We start from the raw sequence: 21,861 nt of genomic DNA, 5'->3' as shown, positions 1-21,861 counted from the left end.
CCTATTAGTAAACTGAAATGGTACTTGACATGAAATCCCCAAACAGACAATTGGTGTTTGTTTATGCAGAGGACACGGACACCCTAAAACCTTAATCTTCAGCCTCTTAGAGAGATGAGAAGCGTCTTGGCACCTGCTGAGTGGCCTTTCCTTGCCTACCAAATTTTCACCTTATTTTATCAGTCTCCCTGCCAAATGCTCAAGCCTTGAAGAAATTGTAGCTCACTTGATAAAGCTTGAGCTTTGCTTTCTGGGGCTTTTCTAGTAGACGTAGTTAGAATGTGATGTGTGTTGCCTGCCTTTCAGGTGCCCCTGCCCCACACCCTTCCCCTCCCTAGGAGGGAGACTTTACAACAGAGCTCCAGCCTAACTCCAGTTTCTCCCGCTACCGTCGACCTCACCCTCAAGGTATGTACCACATCCCTCTAAGGGTCATTTTCTTGCATGCAGGGGAAAAAAAATTATTGGAGAACTTGCTGGTGAACTTTTTTTAGAGCCTTCCTTTGTTTCCTCTGCTGAACTGCTTTTGCATATAAATGGATGGCTGAAACACGAGACTCTATCGAAGGATGCATTTAAATCATACATTTCTAACCCCGTTTTGCATTAACACTTGGCATCTCAACCAATCTTGGCTCCCACTGCCCTGAAAAACCAAGATCCTAGAGTTTTAGCGTTGGACCACACTGCTCATGGCAAACCATCAGAATCTGACTGAGGTTTTTTGGAGTGTTGAGCTTTAAAGAAGTTGCCTGGTTTGGTCTAAAGGCTTGAAGGAGTTGCTTGATAAGGATAAGCCAAGCTTGATTTCTTCTTAGTTTGAAGCCTTTGGTGCAGTGATAATGTGGTTTTTGATTTGGATGGCTGAAGTTCCAAATAGTGACATGTAGATGGTGTGTTGGTGTCTCTGAAAGGCAGTTAGATCTACGAGTCAGAATGTGTTTTGTTGTGTTGTAAATGTTCTGTCGTTTCCTGCTTTCCAGTGCAGAGCAAGTGTGGAGAATATTTTGAGTGCTGTTTTCCCATTCTGTTGGATTTTGGACTGTGTGCATTATATAACTCACTAACACAGGGTTGGGCTCTAGCTTTGCTACTGTATTTTAGAAGTTTTTGGGTTTTTCTTCTTTTGTTGTCCTAGATCTGCTATGTAATTGTGACTGCAGGTGACTGAGACAGTAGAAGTGTTGTTGCTGCTTCTGGTATTAAGGGATAGTGGTGTTTGACCTTACTTTGTCTTAAGTTTTTTAAAGAAGAAACGAAATTTGAGATTGGATGCAGAACTAATGCTTTGGAGGAACTTGCTTGTCAATCCCAGTGAGAATTGTCTCACTGGCATGGTTTGACAGCTGTTTGCTTGTGTTCTCTGCAGATGAGAAATACGTTCTCTTGTTGAATCTTTGCTTTCCTTCTGTTAACACCTTACTTCCTAAAAAAAGTATAACACCTCTTGCAAACAGTAGATCTGCAGAAACGGGGAGAGCACTGTGGAGGGACAGGTAGTTGGGGGAAAAAAAACAACCTGGTTTTCTGCTGCATTCTTGTGTAATGAGTTATCCTGATGTGACTTTCTGGCGTCTGCAAGTGTTCTGAAATAACAAACAGTCTCTGCCTGTTTGGCAGCTGGAGATGGAATCCCATGTCATACAGGTAGGGCTGTACCTCAAAGTGTGGGACACTGCCCAGGTACAGAGCAGACTGTGGTGTCTGTCTCATTCATCCTGCATTTCTTTTCCTGCTCTTGTGGTGTTGCTGATTTCTCAGGTGATGATAGATTTTCGATGTGTGGTAACAAAATAGGTCAAAGATCCACATTTTGAGGCTACCTTGAAGAACCCTCTGACCAAAATCTGAATGAAAAGCTCTTTGGAAGCAACTTTGTCCCGGATTTCTTTATTCCAGCCACTGGAGCTCTACCTCCTTTTCAGAAATGCAGGAGGCAGCAGGCTTGTTCTGAAGTACACACTGAGACTGTCACTGTCACAGCAGGCCTTCTGGCCCAGGCACAGCTCTGCTCTTTGTCATCCTATTCAGTAGAACCCTTGCATCTTTCAAAAGATACTTTTGGAGCAGGAGAGAGGAAAGCATTTCCTTCATTTTATTAAAAGAACAAAATGTCCAGGTTCTGCCTGCGTAAGGGATTAATCCTTGCACGTCCTCTTCCCTCATCCCCTGTCACAGAAAGCTGTGAAGAGACTTGCAGGGAACTTGGCCACAATTGCTTTCACTGCTTGGCATCATTCTTTGGTAGAGGTACAAAGTGCTCGTATGGGAAGCCTTGTAGAGATCTTGTTTCCTTGGAGTAACTTTGCTACGACGCCTTTACTCAGTCATCCACTTAAAGACTTGGCTCTGAGGGTTGTTGTAGGTAATGAGCTGAGCAGAAGAAAGTCCAAGGCAATCTCAGACTGAGCTGCTTGGTCTTCTTCGTGTCCAAGGTTTCATGTGAGATTTCTGTTTAGGCATCTGGTCCAGAATCTGACACATTTGGACTTTTCTTTCTAGCCATTGAGACTTTGGTGTATTTAAGGAAAGGCAAATTGGGGTTTATCTCCAGTGGACGTTTTGGGTAATATGGGCAGGACTGGTAATACAGTGTGAGGGCCCCAGTGGATCAATGATGAAGAGAAGCCTCAAGCAGCCACGTCCTCCTGCTTGTTGGCCTCCTTTCTGAGCAGTGAAACTTCAGCACTGTCCCCAGTCTCACTTCATTTAGAGCCTGTTATTCCTCCATATCTGGTCTGTAGATGGTGCTGCACAGGCATTCCTAGTGTATCAATCTTTCTTGTATCTGTTCCTCTAGCTTAGAGGTTAGAGGTTGCTAAGAAGCTTTACAAAAAAGCAAAGCTGTTTTCCAAAGGAAAACTTCAGGACTCTATTATATGCTCCCTAGATGTGACAAAATGCATTGTGTAGGTTTTGCTATCAGTAGTTTCTCCAGGACAGCGTGAAACCCAGTGAACACAGAACCTTCTACAGCTTCTCTAGTCCATCAGTCACAGGTACTCACTCACTTTGTCTCAATGCTCGTGCAATGCACCTAAACAAAATCATTTTCAGCACATCAGTGGTGAATGAAGTTTGCCTTGTCTGTAAGAATGAGAACCAGTTTGGAGGAAAATGTTGTGGAGAGGAAACAGTGCATGGTTACTGGGGAAGATGATCTTAAAAATGAAAGTAGGTGACTTGCCCCCACTTAATGTGTAACTAAGTTTCTCTCCTCCCCCTTTATTCTCTTCAGGAATCCAGAACCCCATTTTCCACATGGGTGTGTATAAATCACCTGTGACTCGCTTCTTTCAATACTGCTCTGCTTTTGTATCCCTTCTGAAGCATCTAGACAAATAACCTAAGCATTTGGTCTGTCCAGACTCTATGTAATTCATGTAAAGCCAGGCAGGTTGACAAGTGTGGCTTTGAGAGACTGCAGGTCCCAGCTGGGGGGGGCTGTCTTGAGCAGGCAGTGAGGGCAGGTGTGTGGTGGGTGTTTATTTGCCCCTTAAGATCCACCACTAAAGACAGCACCTGGCCTCCAGAAACCCACAGTGAGCAATTTCAGCTTGGCTAGCAAAACTTGTGTTTCCACTGGAGACAGCTGAAGGTTGTGCTGAAGTCCATGGACCATGTTTGAGCTTTTAAATTAGTGAGTGTAGTCTAAACATTAATACTTCTTGTTTATTATACTTCCTCAGAAGTGTCTCATTTTAGATTTCACATTGCATGGCTAATGTAGCAAGAATTAGATTTTATTGGCTGCAGTAAAACAGTGGTTGTTTCCACTTCTGGTGGAAGGTAGCTGTGTCTATAATATTTAAAGTTTCATCTCCCTTGCTGTACAAGACATAAGTTCATAATTATAGAAATAGAGGAGCACGAAGCATTTTTAGGTTTAACGTAAAGCAGCGCACGCAAGCTGTGCCAGCTTGCAGTTGCTTCTTGAGTAGCAGTTGCTTTGGAAATCTAAACTTGACTGCTGTCATGTTCACTGAAGTGTGCAGTAGGTATCTCTGACCAAGAAAGCAAGGGGCTGCTTCATTTAAGTGGCCCAAGTAACCTGGAAGTAAAGGACTTGATGGAAATATTAAGGGGGAGGTTCTCCCTTTCTTTTGCTCACTGTGTCTTTGCTCTTCATGTCAAACAAAACCAAGCCAAATTAGTGTGAGTGAATTCTCTTTGGAGCATTGGATGTTAAGATGGTGAACTGTGCACATGTGCAGTTGGAACAGATGAGCAGCTCCAACTTCAGGCTGTTTGCTTTTTGCATGAACAAAGTTGCACGATTACAGCGACTTCCAAAAGAGGCTCGCATGAAGCCTGAATTGCCTTTTGACTAAAAAGAACTGTTAAAAGAGGAAGGAGGACTGCTTGAAACTTCTAATAGATGAGGAATTTTTTTTTTTTTTATTTTAAATAGATGGAGTCTGCACGGAAAGCATGGGAGAATTCCCCAAACATGGGGGAGAAGAGTTCACCAGTGACCTCCGCAGCGTCTCCCATTGCTGGTGGCAGCAGCAGCAGTAGCAGCAACACTGGGCCAAGCAGTGGCACTTACAGCTCTTTCTCAAGTGCATCAATGCCTCCTATTCCTGTGGCCTCAGTTACCCCCACAACATCCCTCTCAGGTACCACATGTCAAAGCTGTAGTGTCCTGTTGTGTTGTTCCTTGCTTGTCTTTCGAGGGATTGGATTCCCTTTGGAATTGTTTAATGCAAAGCTAACAAAAGGTTTGTGCTAGAAATGGAATGTCAGAGCTGACCAGCAGCTTCCCAAATAACCTGTTAACTGACTTCACCTGTTTGACTTCAGTCAGCTGAATATAATACTAAGATGTGTCTCTGCCTAAGCTACTTAGATGGACTTGAAAGAGGAGGTGAACTTCTCTTGTCTGCTGGTTTCATGTTGTTCAGCCAGATGAAGGCAAGCACATAGATGTTGTGTCACAGGATAATTCTGATGTCCAGCTAAGTTCCTTTTGTAGCTCTTGCTTTTTAAGTTGAAGCTTCAAGAACCCCTACCAAAACCTATTTGCAAAAGGCAAAGCAACTGTCCAGCTGCTCTTCACAAGCAGTGCTGGTTGCCACCTTGGTTCTTGGCAGCAGACAAAAGATGCTGTATCTGGTTGAAACTTCATGCCTTGGAATATTAAAATACATCTCCATGAGAGGCACAGCCACTGTGGGTTGCAATGTTTTGTTGCAAAACTGACCAAGCTGTCTCCTTCAGTACTTCTGTGTATTCCAGTGCCCGAGAAGGGACCTGTATCGGGGTTGCAGCACTTCCCACGGTGAACTCAGCAGAATTGGCTCCATGTTTTTCTTGTTTTGGTGGAAGCAGCTGCATTAGGTTTCAGTGTTCTTTACCAGCTGTGGCTGTGCTTGCAGAGCTGTCCCAACTGACCTGTGAATGATGAGGCTTTGAAATGTCTTTGATGCATTCTTTGCTTCTCTCCTCCTAGGAGCTGGAACATACACAACCTCTTCACTGAGTACAAAGACTGCAAGCACGTCAGACCCTCCTAATATCTGCAAGGTGAAACCCCAGCAGTTGCAGACAAGCAGCCTGGCTTCTGCCAGCCACTTCTCCCAGCTAAGCTGCATGCCATCCCTCATTGCCCAGCAGCAGCAAAGTCCCCAGGTCTACGTGTCTCAGTCTGCAGCAGGTAATGGTGTTTGTGGCTGAGAGGCCACACATCTGCTTTTTTTTAATTTTGAAGCTGGAGAGTTGAATTTGGTTCTGTTTTTATCTCTGCAGTAAAAAGAGAATGATAGTGTGTTCTGTACTCAGAGACTCACTGATTGCCTTAGTCTAAATCTGCAGTGCTTTATCAGGAAGTACAAAGGTAGTGCTGTGTTTGTTGGAGGAAGTAAGTTTGAGTCTCTTCATGTACCATTTTTCTGTTGAAGAGCTATGAATTGCTATTTAAGACCAGGAGGGATTTAGTTTTAATTTCTTTCTTAAAGTGCTGCAGTAGTTGAGCGTTGTGATATTATTTTAAGGAAAATCCTACATCTTGTTAACAGCCTAGTTAAATTATATGACAGTATGACAAGTTCTTACCCTTCCTTCACCCAAATGCCTTTTTTTTTTGGCCAGAATCTGTTTTTGTGTGGGATTAATGATACCTGTGCAAGACTGGTAGATTCTGGGGGTGAGTTGGAAAAGATACCAAAGCTTTTGAGGCACCCAGCTCTCCAGTGCTTCTCCTTCTCCCAGGCTCTCTGGTAGCTGTTACAGTGGGAAGGACTCACAGTAGCTGCATGATGAAAACCTTTCTGGCAGGGAGGTGTTGAGATCAGATACTAATTGTATTGCTCTTCCTGAGGTACTACAGCTCAAATCCCAGCATTTTATATGGATACAAGTCATCTGTTCAATACCCAGCATGCCCGTTTGGCACCTCCTTCTCTGGCCCAACAGCAAGGCTTTCAGCCAGGCCTTTCTCAGGTATTTGGGCATTCCTAATTCTCTTTTCTTCCCTCCCTATCCATATTGCCTTTAAAGTTCCACTAAAGATCTGATGGGGGCAGGGGAGAGTGAGACAAAAGACTGCAAAAAATGAGGTAGTGCCTGCCTTTCCTGTCTGTTCTGGTGCATGCAGGCAGTGTTTTATGGTTTTCCATGGAAGTTGAGAGGATAAGCTTCCACTCACAAATACATGGGAAAGTTCATCTTCCTGGGAGCTGTTTCTGTGGCCACGTGAGTGCAGGCTTACTCAACTTCTGTCATACAAAATTATATGCAATCTCAGGCAGTTGTTTTATGTGCAGATCTGAATATTTCTGTCAGTTTCTGCTGGTTGGTTGTGAGGAAAAGTGTAAAATTCAACTAAAAAGTCATTTTCGCGAGGGCAGCGATGCTAGCTCTGCATGCAGCCTTGGGATTTGACATTCTTATTTTACTTTTCATAATAGTGCACAAATCCTGGCACACATTTAACTGTTGCTTTTCTAACTTAATTTTAATGTTTTCTCTTTTATGCAGCCTGCTTCAGTTCAGCAAATCCCCATCCCCATCTATGCACCTCTGCAAGGACAGCATCAAGCTCAGCTGAGTTTAGGAGCAGCACCAGCTGTTTCACAAGCCCAAGAGTTGTTCAATTCCTCCTTACAACCTTACAGGTGGGTAGCATATGCAAGTTTGTTTGGGGTATTAGTGTCAGAATTACTCAATTTGGTTCCCTGCAGACTTGTTTTGTGCTCCATAGCTGCCTCATCTTCCTGTCTCCCCCAAAATCTCTTCTGTCTGAGAACTCTGTGTGCAGATTGTCTGCCTTGTACAGATGCAGTTGTGAAATCATGGGTTAAAAAATGATGCATGATAGTTGTATCTTCAGGAATCCAGGCTAAAGAGCTGAAAGCATCAGTCAGTCATACTAAGAGAACAGAAAATGTCTGTTCCTTTAGTTCAGCAATTTGTTTTTCCTAATAAAGCTAACACTGGAGTCTTGAAACACTGAAGTTCCAGTTTGAACTCGTAGGTGGTAAAAACCTCATAGCAGATGTTGAGGGGCTGCATGGTGTGTTTTAGAATGTTTTCTATTTGCTGCAAAAGATACTGGCTGTAAAACCAGTTATCTCTCTAATGGCACTGATAGCCAGACAGACTTCCACTGTAAGCCTTCCTTACACTTCCTATCAAAACTGCTTCACAGCAGTATAATTCTGACACATTGTCAGTTCTACCTTGAGAAAGCTGCTCTAGGAGTTTAATTAGAGACTTTTGCATGGGCTGTAGTTAAATCTGCTTGTTGCAATGTAGAAGGCTGAGGCCACAGAAGGTGTAATTAACCACATTTGTATCCTGACTTTGGTGCTTGGCTGACTTTGTGGGACCAAATATTGCTTGTCCTGCTGCAGCTGACAAAAGCTGTTGCAAACAGTTGGCTAATTGCAGAAACACAATCAGGCTGGCATGTGGTCCAGATTAAATAAATCTGATCACACACAAACATGGTATTAATGGAGTTCTAACAGTGTGAGTGCTTCTCCCACATTGAAAATGTGCAGAGGAGGATCAGCTTGGAGATTTACAGGTTACTGGTTTAAAACATTACAACTAGAAGTTCAAAGTGAGCTAAAAAAGAAAAAAAAAAACTTGTGAAAAATAAATTGGCTCCATTGAAGCCAATCCTCTGCATCCAATCAGGAAGAGATTTTTCCAGTGTTCAGAAGATGGCTCTGTAGGAGCCATCTGAACACTCTGTAGGAGTGTTTTGCAGTGAAGGAAGGGTGCAGAGCAAAGCTCCCCCAGGTGTGGGCACAAGCAAACCCCAGCACACAGCAGATGAGCAGGACCAGTGCTGTGCTCAGACATAGCCAGCACCAGGTAAAATGAAAGGTGTTTTCACATCAAAAACACTCTTCCCTGAGCTTAAAAGCCTTGGAAGGAGCATTTATTTAAAAACTCTTGATTCTCCAGTCTGAAGGTGCTACTCACCAACTTCCTAATGGGAACGTTCAGATAAATAGTTCTGATGGACTAAAGCTGTCTGTGGTGCTTTGCTGTACTGGCTTTGGTCTGCTTTTAGCAAACTGTAACTTCCCCATGGTGCTGACACAGGAATTGAATAGCTGGTTAAAATTAAAGGCTGTGAGGTCTTTTGAAAACAAAACACTTAATTTGGAAGCTACCATGGTCAGCATCCAGTGATTTAAGCTGTATTAGAAGTTGTGCTGTGAAGTCAAGAGAACAAGGGAGTTCACTTAATGGCTAAGTGGGACTGCTCACACATGCTTTCCCATCCTACCTTGTAGCACAGCAACTAAGAACTGACAGCTTTTCTGTATTGCAGTTAAGTTATCCAGAATTATTGCAGCATGAGCATCTAAATAGCTAACTGTGATTTAAGATTTTAGTAAGAGGTCTCATTGTTTTTTCCTGTGGCCTTTAGTAGCAGCTGTTATTTTGTCTGCAGTGTAAATTGGAAACAAAAATCTACCTTTCTCAGGTGAAAATGTGTTTAGTAGAGCTAAGCTCCTAATTCCGTTTCAAAAATATAAGATGTGTTCTTCATTTTTGGTGGCTCACTGTTGAGCTCTGTCAGAATTTTTATAAATGACACTCAAATCTCTTGCAGATCCCAGCAAGCTTTTATGCAGAGTGGTTTGTCTCAGCCATCACCAGTGGTCCTGTCTGGCACAGCCTTACACAACTTCCCAGCAGTGCAGCACCAGGAGCTGGCTAAGGCACAGTCCAGCCTGGCCTTCCAGCAGACTTCCAGTACTCAGCCTATTCCTATCCTGTATGAGCATCAGCTTGGGCAGGCTTCAGGACTGGGAGGCTCTCAGCTGATTGATACACACATCCTGCAGGTAGGAAATGCTCCACATTTCCACGTGCAAGCCTTCTGCAGTGGGCTGATACAGAAAATCAAGTCTTACTCAGCTAGGGTGGCAGGAAACTTAAGACAATTGGAGGAGAATGTTCTTTTAATTTAATAAATGTACATTAGCATAATCTCTGAATTGAGGCTTGTTCCCCAAATTTCAGGGCTCTTGTGCTTCTGTCGTGAATTAGAGGTTCAGGTTTAATTTCTCTTAATGGTGATAAAGGGCTATTCCACCACTGCAAAATGAGAGCTTGATCACAAAGTGAAACCTTCACATTTACCAGCTTCCCATGCTGGGGTTTCTCCTGCACTGCTTGATGCACCAGAGAGCTGCTCTCCAAATGCTCCTAATGGGACGGTGTCTCTTGCTCTTCCTAGGCCAGAGCTACACTCACTCAGGCTTCCAATCTCTACTCTGGGCAAGTTCAGCAGCCTGGCCAGAGCAATTTCTACAACACTGCACAGTCTCCCAGTGCTCTCCAGCAGGTAAACTATGGCATGGTAAATTTCCTATGTTGTATTCTTCCTAAAAGCATGTCGTGGTTGGTGGTGTCTTTGGGCTGGGAATAGAGGGGAGAGGGCTGAGACAACCTTTAATTCTTCCAAAATAAAGATGGAATGTTAATAGTGAGGGACGGCTGCAGCAGCAGCACTGCACAAACTTAATGGCTCAGAAGTTGGATGACCTGCAGTTCATGTTGATAGTTTGTCCCTGGCAACTTTCTCTTGAATAGTTCATTTTTCAGTGATGGGCAGATATTTAATTGGCACAGTGCTGTTGCTAATTGATTGAGGCACATGATGCCTTTATGGAAGCAGATATCAGGAGTGGTGGAGAGAGAGAGAAGGGGGGGCAAGCTCCAGGTGCTTAGTGCAGCCTAATTGTTAACAACAGTTCTCACTGAGCTGGAACCCAGGAGTGCTCATAGAAATAACTGGGAAGTTAGCAGACAGGTGATCAGCCAGGTCTGTAAAAGAACTCAACTGATTTGAAGGATTTTTTTGGTCTTTTGTGAAAGAACTGCTAAATTTCTCTGTGAGCATTCTGTCATATTTACAGGGTACTGTATAGTGGTTTCCATCTTCTGATTTGTTTGGGTTTTTTTGGTTTTTGTTTGGTTTTTTTTTGTGGGTTGTGGGTTTTTTTGTTTTGTTTTGGTTTGATTTGTTTTGGGTTTTTTTTATTGAAATGGCTTCCAGAAAAAAACACTTGTGATGGATTGATTTGTTGTAATATCCCACCTCATAGGCAGGAAAAGTTGCCAAGGCAGTAATCTGGAAGAGTTGTAAAAGATTGGATGATGTCTGTTGGAAATCTAGCACAATTTTAAGGACCTTTTAGAGGAGTTGGTACTTTGAATGTGTTCAGTTCTGGCTGTCTCTCTGATTTTAATGTTACCCTTCAGAGCAGAATCTTAGGAAACCTTTCACATTTGGGAGTCTCAGCTCATTCTCATCACACTCAGAATATAGTTTTGCAGGTAGTGGATTGTCAGACCAAGACATGCAGTAACTCATGCCAGTCAGGTCATTGCTGTTGTATTGCCATGTTTATCACTACCACTCTGCTGTTTCCAGCCCACAGCACTCGTGGTAAACACAAGGGACAGGCTGTGTATTTTTGGCATTGTTTTTAAGCTCAAACTGCTGGCTGTTTGAACTCTGGAAAGTAAAATCTAATTTTTAACCCATTGTCCTTTGACTGGAATTATTTGATGTGAACAAATAAGCCAATCCTGTCCTCTCCCCCCACCCTCAAACTGGTTATTTTGTTCCGCTTTTGTTTTCTGGGTAGAATTAAATTTCCCTGTCACACAGCTGAATGATGTTACGTGATGTTGGAGGTAGGAGAGCTCATGCACCTTTGGTTCTGAAAAGCAAAGACCCAAATGCCATTAGAACTGATGATAAAGGCAAACTGAGCAATTAAATTCACTTAATTGCTCTCAGCGCTCTGGTTAAATAAATGAACTCATTAAGCCATTTGTCTGGGATGAAGCTGAAATAGAGCTAGTAATGAAGGTGACATCATGGCCCTCGTGTCTCTGTTACTGGTGATTTTGTGCTCTCTCTCTCTCTCTCTCTCCAGGTGACAGTACCTTTGCCAGGATCACAGATTTCTCTGCCCAACTTTGGATCCACAGCACAGCCACTGATTGCCCTGCCCCAGTCGTTACAGCCACCACTACAGCACACCCCACCACAAGCTCAGGCTCAAAACCTGAGCAGACCTGCCCAAGTGACCCAGCCTTTCAGAGGATTGATTCCAGCAGGAACTCAGCACAGCATGATTGCTGCAACTGGAAAGGTAACAGCACAAATTGCCACGGCTACAGGACAGAAATTACTGTGGAGCACAGCTGTTTGCTGGTTTACATAACCAGCACAGCAACTCTCATTGACTTCTTGCACCTTAAAAATCTGCCTCAGCTTTAAAAGATAAAAAACCCAGTCTGTCATAAAGCCTTAAGGACTGGATCTGTGCATTTAGCTTAGCTTTTGTAGCTAACTTGGTGCTGGTCCATTTGCTCTGCAGGAGTACCTGGTTTGATAGTGACACCATGGACTACTAGGGGATTTCATGTAGAAGCCATGTGGAAAACAGCACTGAGGTGGTGTTGGAGCAGCAGGGGAACAACACTGCTCTGGCAGGGCTGCTGGCAGATTCTGGGCCTGCTTCAGTTTGTTGCTCTGCTTCTGGACTCAAACCAGAGCAAGTTGTTTGAATCCAAGGGTTTCCAGTGCAAAAAGGGGAGTTTTAGGGGCTTCAGCGGACTCTGTATCAGCCATGACCTTAAGGCAGAATTAAACTCTGCTACTGTTGCTGGGGGTCTGCCTTTCTGAATAGCACAGCATGGTGCATATTAAGAGGAGCATTATATGCAAGACAGGCTCTTTCTGTAATGTAGAAAGAAGAGGCTGGTCTTGCAGCTCAGGAAAACTGAGGGACAGGTCCAGCAAGGAAATAACACTAAAACAGTGCAAGAAACTTGAGTTTTGTGGGGGGGAATTCTCTCCTCTCCTTTATGTGAAGCTGCTAAGGTAATTGCTAATGAGGGGATGTGTGGAGCTGGCTTCCAATCACAAGGTCTCTTGTCTTAGATGGAATCCCAGCTTTACAGGCACCGGGGAATTTCGGATAGTGTGCAGCACTCGGCAGTTGCAGTCCGCTTCCAGGTGAGCAGTGGGTGGCACCTGCACATGGACACAGCTCGGCTGACTGGCAGGAACAGCAGGGCCCTCCCACTCAGGGACTGACCTACCTCTCCACCTGAAATCCCTGCAGCTTCTGGCCCAGATTTTAGGGTGTTTTGGAATATAAAATAACCCCCCAGTCCCAATGATTGATTTACAGCTGCGATAAGAAAAATCTCGAATGTTAATTCCACATCTTGGACAGTAATGGCAACCAGAATTTCACACCACCTAGATGAAGTTTCCATCTCCTCACCCCCAGAGTCTGTACGGTGGTTTTTGCACCGTGCTGTTTTCCAGCTTCATGGGATCTGGCCAAATCTTTTCAGCTTTGCAGTTGTTAGGAGCCCATTTTGCAAGCAGCAGCATGTTTCTTGCTGCAGTTGTCGCTAGAAGATGTTCACTTGTTTCGGCAAGAAAGTGAGGGAAGAGCTGCAGTGGATTGCTGGCCTTAGATGACTTTCCTGCCCTGCTCTAAGATTCCCATCGTGTTGCTGCTAAACAAAGTCAACTTAAAACAGCCTCTCATTTTAAAGTGATTTATTATTGCTGTTACGCTTCATGGCCATGTGTGGAAATGCACTGTTCCAAAGACTAATTTATTCTGTTGAGTGTATCTGCAAAACAGCATTCAAGAGTCATTGCTCCAGTTAGTCTGGAGATTATTTTGCATGAATGACAGCTCCATTTTTGCTGTGCCTTGGGTTTGTTTATTTTTATAGACCTGGACTATTATGGTATTCTTCTTCTCAGCGTTTTTCAGGATTTATTTCTAAATATTTTCATGTGATACCTGAGATGGGAGTCTTGGATAAGGAGATCTCAACTCCAAAACATATCTTTTTTCTTTTTTTAGGGCCAAATAGATGAAATTACTTTCAAACCCCCTGTCATTATTCAGGAGGACCAAGTTAGAAAGTCAATACCATTGCTGCAAGTGCCAGATAGGGCAGGAAAATTGTGCACAGAGGTGCTTGTGGTGCTGGGCCTGTCCTAATTATAAGAGGCTGTTCTGCAGTCAGGCTTTCATCTCCACTTAAATGACCTCTTTTCATTGAGGTAAGCTAACAGCTGCTTAGCAAATGTAATTTTTTTAATTAGAATTAACATGTCAGTTGCGGTGTTTTTCAGATATCAGAAATGGACCTGAAGGCCTTTGGAGGTGGCATTGATGTTAAACCTGGAACACCACCAGTTTCTGGCAGGAGTACTACCCCGACCTCCAGTCCCTTCCGGTAAATCTCCCTTAAGCTCAAAATTCCTTAAAACCAGAGCTAGAAAATGTACCTAGTCATGCATGAGCAGCCTTTTCTGGCAGGTGTGAGGTGAGGGGCCACTGATACACAATATAGTGCTTGCTCTGAGCTCATGAGCAGCATTCCAGTAGGTCATCACATCTGCTTTAGTTAAACAGAAGAAAATAGCTCTGATATAAAAGGTAAAAAATATTTTTGGGGGTAACCGAAACTAAGTGAGAAGTGGCAGTGAAGATACAGTTTGGGATAAGTAAGTAAGCTGTAAGACAGTTTATCTGAATTGTGGTGTTCAAAGTAAAAAAAAAGAAAAAAAAAGACTTAGCAGTTGTGGCAACCGTTCTGTTAGAGAAGTGTTGTTGCAAGGTGTGTAAGCTGCTCACAGTTGAAATTAGTAAAGAAAACAGACTCCTTTAAGCTCACAAAATACTGGTGTGTGGAGCTTAGCTGGTGTCCCTGCCACTGGTGCCCCTCTGCTCATTTTGCCAGGAGTGCATCACCCACACCCTCTGCACAAGAACTCTCTGAAAGGCAAGCTCTGTTTCCTAAGGAAGGCTGTTCACTCTTCTTTTTCTGTTCACTATTTTCTCTTTAGGGGCTACTTGCTGCCCTTTCCCCAGATAATCAGTCAAGCTTCATGTAATTTGTGGTGATTCAACACCTTGGAAGTTTTAGCGGAGGGTCACATTCTTAGCCAGATAAAACAGGGAGAGCATTTTCTGTGAATTCTTGAAGACTGTCCAAGTGCGTTTTGAAACATTTGACAACAGGTTAGAGTAAAAGCAGCTGCATGTTCACTGCCTGTTGTGACAAGCTCTGAAGTTGCCATGATAGAGCAAAGAGTGCCTGCAGAGGAGCAGGACTGAACATAAGACAGCAGGGATGGAAACTGCATCTAACATCACAGACATCACAAATCTAACAGCTGTTTGTGTCATGAGTGCTTGGGGGAAAGGGCTCTTTCATACAGACATGCCCTGGAATCTCTTCATAGCCAGAATATTTCTGATTATGCTTTCTCTTTGAATTCTGAAGTTCTGAGGTTTTTTGCACGTAGAAGCTTCTGTATAGAAAAAGCTTAACACCAGCTTTTCCATGAGATTCATTCTCCCCCCCTTCAGTGCTGAGTTTCTAGTTAAGTTGTAACTAAGGGCAGAAACATCCTGTGAATGAAAGCAGTTGGTTTTAAGTGGAGTTCTTTCCTTTAGGGCCAGTTCTACAAGTCCTAACAATCAGTCCAATAAAATGAACAGCATTGTCTACCAGAAGCAGTTCCAGTCAGCAGCTGCAGCTGTGAGAATGACACAGCCCTTTCCTGCACAATTTGCACCACAGGTAAGTGACTGGTGGCTTTCTGCAAACAGATTTATTCCTCTGTGTGACCTGGTGGCTCTGACTCGACTGTGTCTCCTCAGGCTTTATCATGGGGAGATACAAAATGAAATGGCCTAAGAAACCCAATGTCAAGATCAAAGCAAAAAATTACCTCTCTGCTCTTGCTTACAAGTAGTGCTGATTTTATGGTGTTGAATTTGGAGTTCTGTGCGCGCTGAGGAATTTAATACAGGTTGTGAATGATGTAGAACAGACAGTGTTGTGGCTTCCCCAAGCAGCTGTAATGCCCTTTGTCCTGCAGAAACAGATCATTTGCTTGGGGAAGGGGAGAAACTTTGTGTCTCAGAAGGGTCCCAGTGCATATTTCACACGTGTAAAGACAAAGCAGGTTTGCAGCTCTGAAGTATTGAGGGAGCAGTTCAGGTTGGAAAGGATCTCTGAGGTCACACAGTCTGTACAGGGCAGGGCTGATGGCAGAGGGCTTGATTTGCTCTTTCCAGGGAACACAGCTTACAAGGGTGGTGCATCTGTGTTGCAGGTGACTGGAGCCAGGCTGCTAGGGAAATGTAGCCTCTCTAGAATTTCCTTTCAGACAGAAAGGATATTTCCATCTTTGCTTTTAGCATTTGGAGTGTTTGACTGCAGGACTTGAGATTTGATTTCTGGATTGTCACTGGCAGAAACTGCCTCACCTTCCTGGGGCTGCCTTTCACCAGTGACTGCTCCACTGCCTTGTGAGGGTCTTCTCCCTGGTCACAAACTGGGTTGAAGTTGTTGGTGCTGCTTTCAGGCCCAGCAGCACTGCAGGGCTGTTTTGCTCTTGCAATTCAAGCCTGTTTCTTTCCTTGACATTCATTTCATAGCAGAGTAGCAACTTTCCCCCCTTTAAGATAATGCCAACGTGCAATCGAGTTGGCAATCTTCTAATTGAGAAATGTCTCTTTTTGTTGTTTTTCCCCCACTTAGATCCTCTCTCAGCCTAACCTGCTCCCTCCATTGGTAAGAGCCCCATTTACTAACACCTTCCCAGCGCCTGTTCAGAGGCTGCCAGTAGTTCTGCATAGTCAGATGCCGTCTCAGATGAGCACAGGCCTTATGAGCCACCCTCAGTTACCACGTGTGGCCAGAGGTCCTTGTGGATCAGTACCTGGAGCCAGAGGCACTCAGGCCAAGGCTGAACGAGACATGAAGGTCAGTATGTGAACAGCAGTGCTGTTACCAGCAGTTCAGTCTGACAGCCCCCAGGGCAGGGATGTGTCTGCAAGGCATGGCTTCAGGAAGTGCCTCTGGACCCCAAGCCAGCAGCCAGGCTCTAACAGCTTAACACAGACCCTCTCTACACTCTGGTGTTTTTTAATAAGAATTTTAGACTGAAATATTTGTAGGGAGCTTCCTATCTCAAGTGGTCTTTCGTGGTCAGCAGCTGTGGAGCTGCCACTGCTGTCCAAGGCAAAGTGAATGTCAGGAGCCTGGTTACCTTTGAATGAGCAGTGAAGCTGCACACCTGGCTGTTAGCTGTCCTTTCACCCCCAGCTCCTCCTGTTCCAGCCAGCCTCGCTCCTTGGGGACTCTGGAGAGTCCTTTCCCCATGGTTTGAAGTGCCTCTGGTGCATTCTCTGGGCTAGAATGCAGTACCTGGTGCTCTCTGCAGAAGAGGGAGCTGCATTTCAGTAGCGGGTGATGGCAGTCACCCTAACTTGTTACAGCACTTTGGGACCCTTCAGTTTGAGGCAAACTCTTCTTCCAAGGCAAGGCTGCAGTGTGGGACATCTGAGTAGGGACACTGCTGGACACTGAGCCTGTTTGCTGCAGAAAAGAAGTTGCTTGAAGGGCTGGTGTTTAGGGGGTTTCTTCATCTGCTGCCATTCCTGTAACCTGTGCACTGAGGTATCCAAGCAGGAGAGTGTTGGTTGTTCTGGTTATGCATGGCTGGGTAAGGCTGATTACCCTTCAATTCCAGGTGGTTGGTTCATTTCCTATCACCACTTTGTTCAGCCTTTGGATGCCTACCAGGTGATGCTTAACATACTGTTGAGTGTGCACTGTGGGTTGAATGTAGCCAGTCAGAGCAAATACTGACACAGTTCTGGTGTCTTTAATCTCCTGCAAATACAGCTGAGAGCAGTGAGAGTTACTCTGTCCTGCTTGGTTACTGGTGATCAAGTCATCCAGCTTTAACCTCAGGGGATGGCTGAAATTTGGGCAAATGGTTTCAGGTGTCCATCTGGCTGTTGCTGCAGTCCTGCAAAGGAGAGTTCACAGGTTTGTTTTCTGTTTTGTTGCTGCTTGAGTTACTTGGAGCAACTACAAAGTATGAGAGCCAAGGCCTGTTGTTCCAGACTTTTGGTCTTCTGTCTCCCTATTGTTGTATGTGTGTGTCCCGGCCCCATTTTTTGTAAAAAAGCAGAAAATATTCAGAGAGGTACATGGAGGCTTAGGTACCTGTGTTGTAATTGGGTTTCTTTGTGTTAAGATAGTCCTTTTTAATTTAAAATAAAAAGGTGTTTGACTGCACTGGGCTTTATTGTTCAGCTTCTGAATGATTGAACTCTTCTTAGTGGAGTCTCTGCAGTCTGGGCAGGAAAGCCAAGTGTTTGCTCTGAAATGTCTGATCTGCCCAGTATCAAAACTTAACTGGAACGTGTTCACAGAGGCTGAATTCCACAGGTGCAGATCAGGGTTGCTGGTAGGATTCAGAGGAGGGAAGGCAGGCAGGCAGTTGGTGCTGTCTGGGATAAGAGCCCTCTTGGAGTGGGAAGCAGATCAGGCTGCAGTTGACACAGCACAGTTCTGAGCCTGGTTCATTCCCATCCCATCTGCGGGCTCAGTGTGTGCCCCGAGCCACAGGAGGAAGGGGTGCTCAGACTGTGCTGCTGGGAGGGGCCCTGTACTCCAGAGGGGCAGCAGGGGCAGCTGGAGTGGCCCTCGGGGCTGGACAGGCACAGCTCATGTGTGACCTGTGCTCAGGGGAAGCTGCAGCTGGAGCTGCCGTCAGCAGTGTTTGTACTTGTACAGCTCTGCGATGGTGATGGCATCATCAAAGAGTACAGAGAGGTTAGGTAATGCTTCACACTGTTGTTCCTGATCCTCTTTTCTGGGGAGGGGTTAGGAAAAGCAAGGGAAGCCTGGGCATGATGTTAAACTACTGCTGAGGAGCCAAGCACCCAGACGTGGTGACACCAGGGAAGCAGCAGGATGGACAGGTGCCTTTCTGGGAAGGTCTGGTTACTGTGATCAGTCCTTCCCCTTTCACATGGGAAATACTTGTGAAGTCACTCCGCCTCCAATGCCCTCTCTTCAGTGAACTTATTTTCTCCCTCTCTTAAGGCAAAACAAAGAGCAGAAGTCCTTCAGTCCACCCAGAGATTCTTTTCTGAGCAGCAGCAGCAGCAGCAGCAGAACAAACCCATAGGAGGCAAAGCCCCGAAAGTGGAGGAGAACGGGAGCAAACCCAGCGAGGCAATTGCTGACTCTCCAGGAGTCTGCCAGGACAAAGCCGAGGAAAAGCCCGCCCCTGCTCCTGCTGCCGCATCGAAACCTGTTAGAACTGGACCAATCAAACCTCAGGCAATCAAAACCGAGGAAACAAAATCTTAGAGGCTGTGTTCCCGTGGAGAGGGGGAGAGGGGAGGGCGGGCGAGGTGTCAGCAATCGGCGGCCCGAAGGATGAAGAGCAGCCTGCTCTCCCCGCCGGGCTCTGAGCAGCCCCACGGGGTGTAGAGGCCAGCAGCAGTTGTGGTGGCAGCTGCTGTGTGTCCGGCTGAGCCCCCAGGCTCTCGGGGCTCACATCTGCTCTAACAGCATGAAGGCTGCTTTGGGGTGTGCACGTCCCACACGCGTGCGCCCCGTTTGGCTTGCACCCGCCCGCTTCCCAAAGCCACAGCACGGAGAAGTAGCAGCGGAGGGGAGGCATTTCCAAGTTGACACAATGACTTCTCTTACTTTCTTCGGGCTCTGATCTTCAGCTGCTATTTATCTTTTTATAAACCCATGAGTATGAGAACATGCAGCTCTGAAGATGGTGCTGGGCCAAGTAACGTGTGTTAAGTTTCTAGTGATTTAAGAAGTTTTGTCTTGTATAAACAGAGGGATCCACACATTTGCCACGCGAGGTTTAACCTAACACAGAGTTAACACTGGCAGTGCTGGATTTCCCTCTGAAGGCAGTGCTTTGCTGGCTGCTGCTGCTTGGATGACAATTTACTGCATTTAATTCACCATATGAAAAAGCTACTTGGCCACCTGTGTCCTCTCCACCCGCTGCCCCCTCAGTGGCTCTCATCCCCGGAGTTGAAGGTTCGTTGCATCAGTAGTCAGATTTGTTCTGTTCACCCCTGTCCAGCTGTCTTTAAATGATGCGAGTGGTCCCTAAACGGTTTCCAGTTTCTGTAACACAGCAACGAGCACTTAAAGTGTGCCACAAGAATAAAAGAAACCTTATCAGATTAACGAGGGTTCTATCTCAAAGGTGCATTCTTTATATCAGAGCTGCGTCGCACCACCTCCTTGCCCACAGTGTGCTGGAAAGTAGAATCAAGTCAAATAAATGCCTTTTTAATTGTATCCTCTAGTATTCTAGCTGTAGGACAGTACTGTATGATACTTCTGTGAATGTAAGATACCCTGTACCTGCTTATGATATGTAGTAGTGACTGTGCTATACTGGAGCTGTTTTTAATAATGTTATTATAGAGGTTTTTTTTTCCAGACAATGATTGAAAAAGCTAATAAAAAGCACCAGGTACCACATCAGTAGCAGAACTTGCTGGTTTTTTCTGGGATTTTTTTTCTTTTTTTTTTACGTTTTTTGGAAGGAAGAGTTGAAAGTGTAATGTGTATAATTTTGTTCAAATGACTGCAGAAGCTGGAAAGGCTGTTGCTGCTATTGATGCCTAGTGAATTGCTATTGGTTATCTTTTTATATAAATATATATATAATTTGAATTTTTGGAAACTAGCTGTGATGTCAACTTTGGAAAAAAGTATCCCACTTGTAGTGTGAGTTGGCATTGTACAGAAATTAACAGCCATATTGGTCTAGAAATGTTAAACTTAATTTTTTTTCCATTTGTACAGGGGTAACGCACTGTATGAAATATGTACGGTCTTATTTACATGGGTTTGATTACAGAAACTAATAAAGTATTCTCTAAATAAAGCCTGGCTGCTCTCGTGATTGCTGCAGGAGGTCAGCAGGGAAAGGCTCCTGAAGGAAGATGCTCCCAGAAGCTCCTTTGTGTATCCCAGCACTTTCCAACCCTTCTCCAGCCAAGGGCTCGCAGGACATGGCCACTGCTTGCCCCAGAAGGAGCCTGGGGGGGGGCTTGGGGCTTGCTGGGAATTCCATGTCCAGCTGGTGGAGCTGGGAGCTGTTCCAGGCAGGAGCTGGGATTAGCAGCACCAGGAAAAAGGCACAGGAGCCCTGGCCTGAGCCTGCCCTGGGCTCTGGGCTGGGGACAGGCTCAGCTGGCCACCAGAGGGGGAACTTGCTTCCCCCAAACACCAGGAACACCTTTGGTGCCTCGGTCTCTGAGCTGCCGGGGAGAAGGTGCTGCCTGGCTCTGTTCCTCTGAGGAAGGGGAGGATTCAGCCAGGAGTGTTGGGGTGGCTCTGCAAGCCACCAGCAGGAGGTGGGCAGGATGACCTTGGGTCAGAGGTGTCGCTGCCAAGCCTGGGGTGTGTTGGGAAGCAGCAACACCGGGGCCACCAGAGGAGCTGGAGTCCTTTCCTGCCCAGACTGGTTTTGTTCAGGGTGAAACTGCGGCAATATGGAGTAAATCGAAGGTGCTGGGATCCACAAATACAGCCATGGGCAGAAAGAACTTCTGAGCAGCCAACTCGGGGTAAATCTTTTCACAAGGATCTGTATGAGCACAGCTGCAGGGAATGCTTGGAAAGGAGAGTGGACGTGGGGAACTGAGTGAATGTGGATGGACACTGCTTCCATCTAGAAATGTGCTGTAAAAGTAACTGAGTTGTGGTGATGCTTTCCTGCTTTGAGGTTGCCTTCAGCCTGTTTCATCTTAAAGGGACACCCCAAGAATGGGAACTCATTCACCAGACTGTTCTATTTTTAAGGAAATGCTGTTGAAAGGATTAATGTTATTTCTGTAGTAATAAATCCATTGGGAAGTCAGAGGAATTTCCCACAGTTGGCTGTGGGAATGTACCAGGCTTTGAACTATTTTGTGCTCAGAGCAGAACAAGGGGAGTGTTTCTGCACAAGTTTCATTAAAAGTAAATGCTTGGGCATTTTGTGCCTCCAAATAACCCAGGTTTGATGTGTGCCTCTCCAAAAGCCCAAACCACACCAGCTGCCTTTGAAGCCAGGTGGAGCTTTCAGTCATTGACCCCGGTTGATTGAATATTTTTATGACATTTAATCGGGTAACTTGCTCCTGGCTATTTACACTGGAGTAGCTCTTGCTTTTTTAAATTTGAGTGGGATTTGGTGTGTGATCTTTTTTCTAGGACTCTGATCATCAGCAATAATTGTGCTGAACCTCACAGAAATTAGGGAACAATTTTGTTTGGGGAATACAATTTTTTTTTCCTTAATAATGTTGAGGCTGTGAAAAGATTGTAACTTTTGTCCAGGGCGAGAGCCCAGAGGGATGTTAAATGTGACTGGGGCCAGATCCAGCAACCCCTCTGGGCTCAGGCTGGTTTCTTGCTGGGATGTGGGCAGGGAGGGCTTGTTTTCCCAAAGCCTCTTCAGTAAAGCAGTGTATTCAGCACTGTTCAGCTCCAGCC

General features: G+C 45.2%; 1 protein-coding gene across 8 annotated transcripts in view; it reads left to right on the top strand.

The window, feature by feature from the left end:
- PRRC2C (proline rich coiled-coil 2C) overlaps positions 1-20,285 on the top strand; it is a 53,418-nt gene extending 33,133 nt beyond the window's left edge. For 2 of the 8 annotated variants that reach the window (XM_062497607.1, XM_062497604.1), the window contains 12 exons: positions 307-408; positions 4,412-4,619; positions 5,453-5,656; positions 6,329-6,441; positions 6,979-7,115; positions 9,074-9,308; positions 9,704-9,811; positions 11,415-11,633; positions 12,428-12,502; positions 13,652-13,755; positions 14,982-15,108; positions 18,436-20,285. In XM_062497607.1, coding sequence (XP_062353591.1) covers positions 307-408; positions 4,412-4,619; positions 5,453-5,656; positions 6,329-6,441; positions 6,979-7,115; positions 9,074-9,308; positions 9,704-9,811; positions 11,415-11,633; positions 12,428-12,502; positions 13,652-13,755; positions 14,982-15,108; positions 18,436-18,705 — 1,902 coding nt within the window. In that variant the 3' untranslated portion in view covers positions 18,706-20,285. Of the gene's footprint in view, positions 1-306; positions 409-4,411; positions 4,620-5,452; positions 5,657-6,328; positions 6,442-6,978; positions 7,116-9,073; positions 9,309-9,703; positions 9,812-11,414; positions 11,634-12,427; positions 12,503-13,651; positions 13,756-14,981; positions 15,109-18,435 lie in introns of those variants that run through there. The other 6 variants (XM_062497610.1, XM_062497608.1, XM_062497609.1 and 3 more) reach the window with 5 other exon arrangements.
- Positions 20,286-21,861: the final 1,576 nt, after the last annotated feature.

The sequence above is a fragment of the Cinclus cinclus genome, chromosome 8 (genome assembly GCF_963662255.1).
Source record: "Cinclus cinclus chromosome 8, bCinCin1.1, whole genome shotgun sequence".
In the NCBI taxonomy this organism is placed as follows: Eukaryota; Metazoa; Chordata; class Aves; order Passeriformes; family Cinclidae; genus Cinclus; species Cinclus cinclus.
Note: the sequence above shows the minus strand (reverse complement) of the source record. Positions and strands in the feature narration are given on the sequence as shown.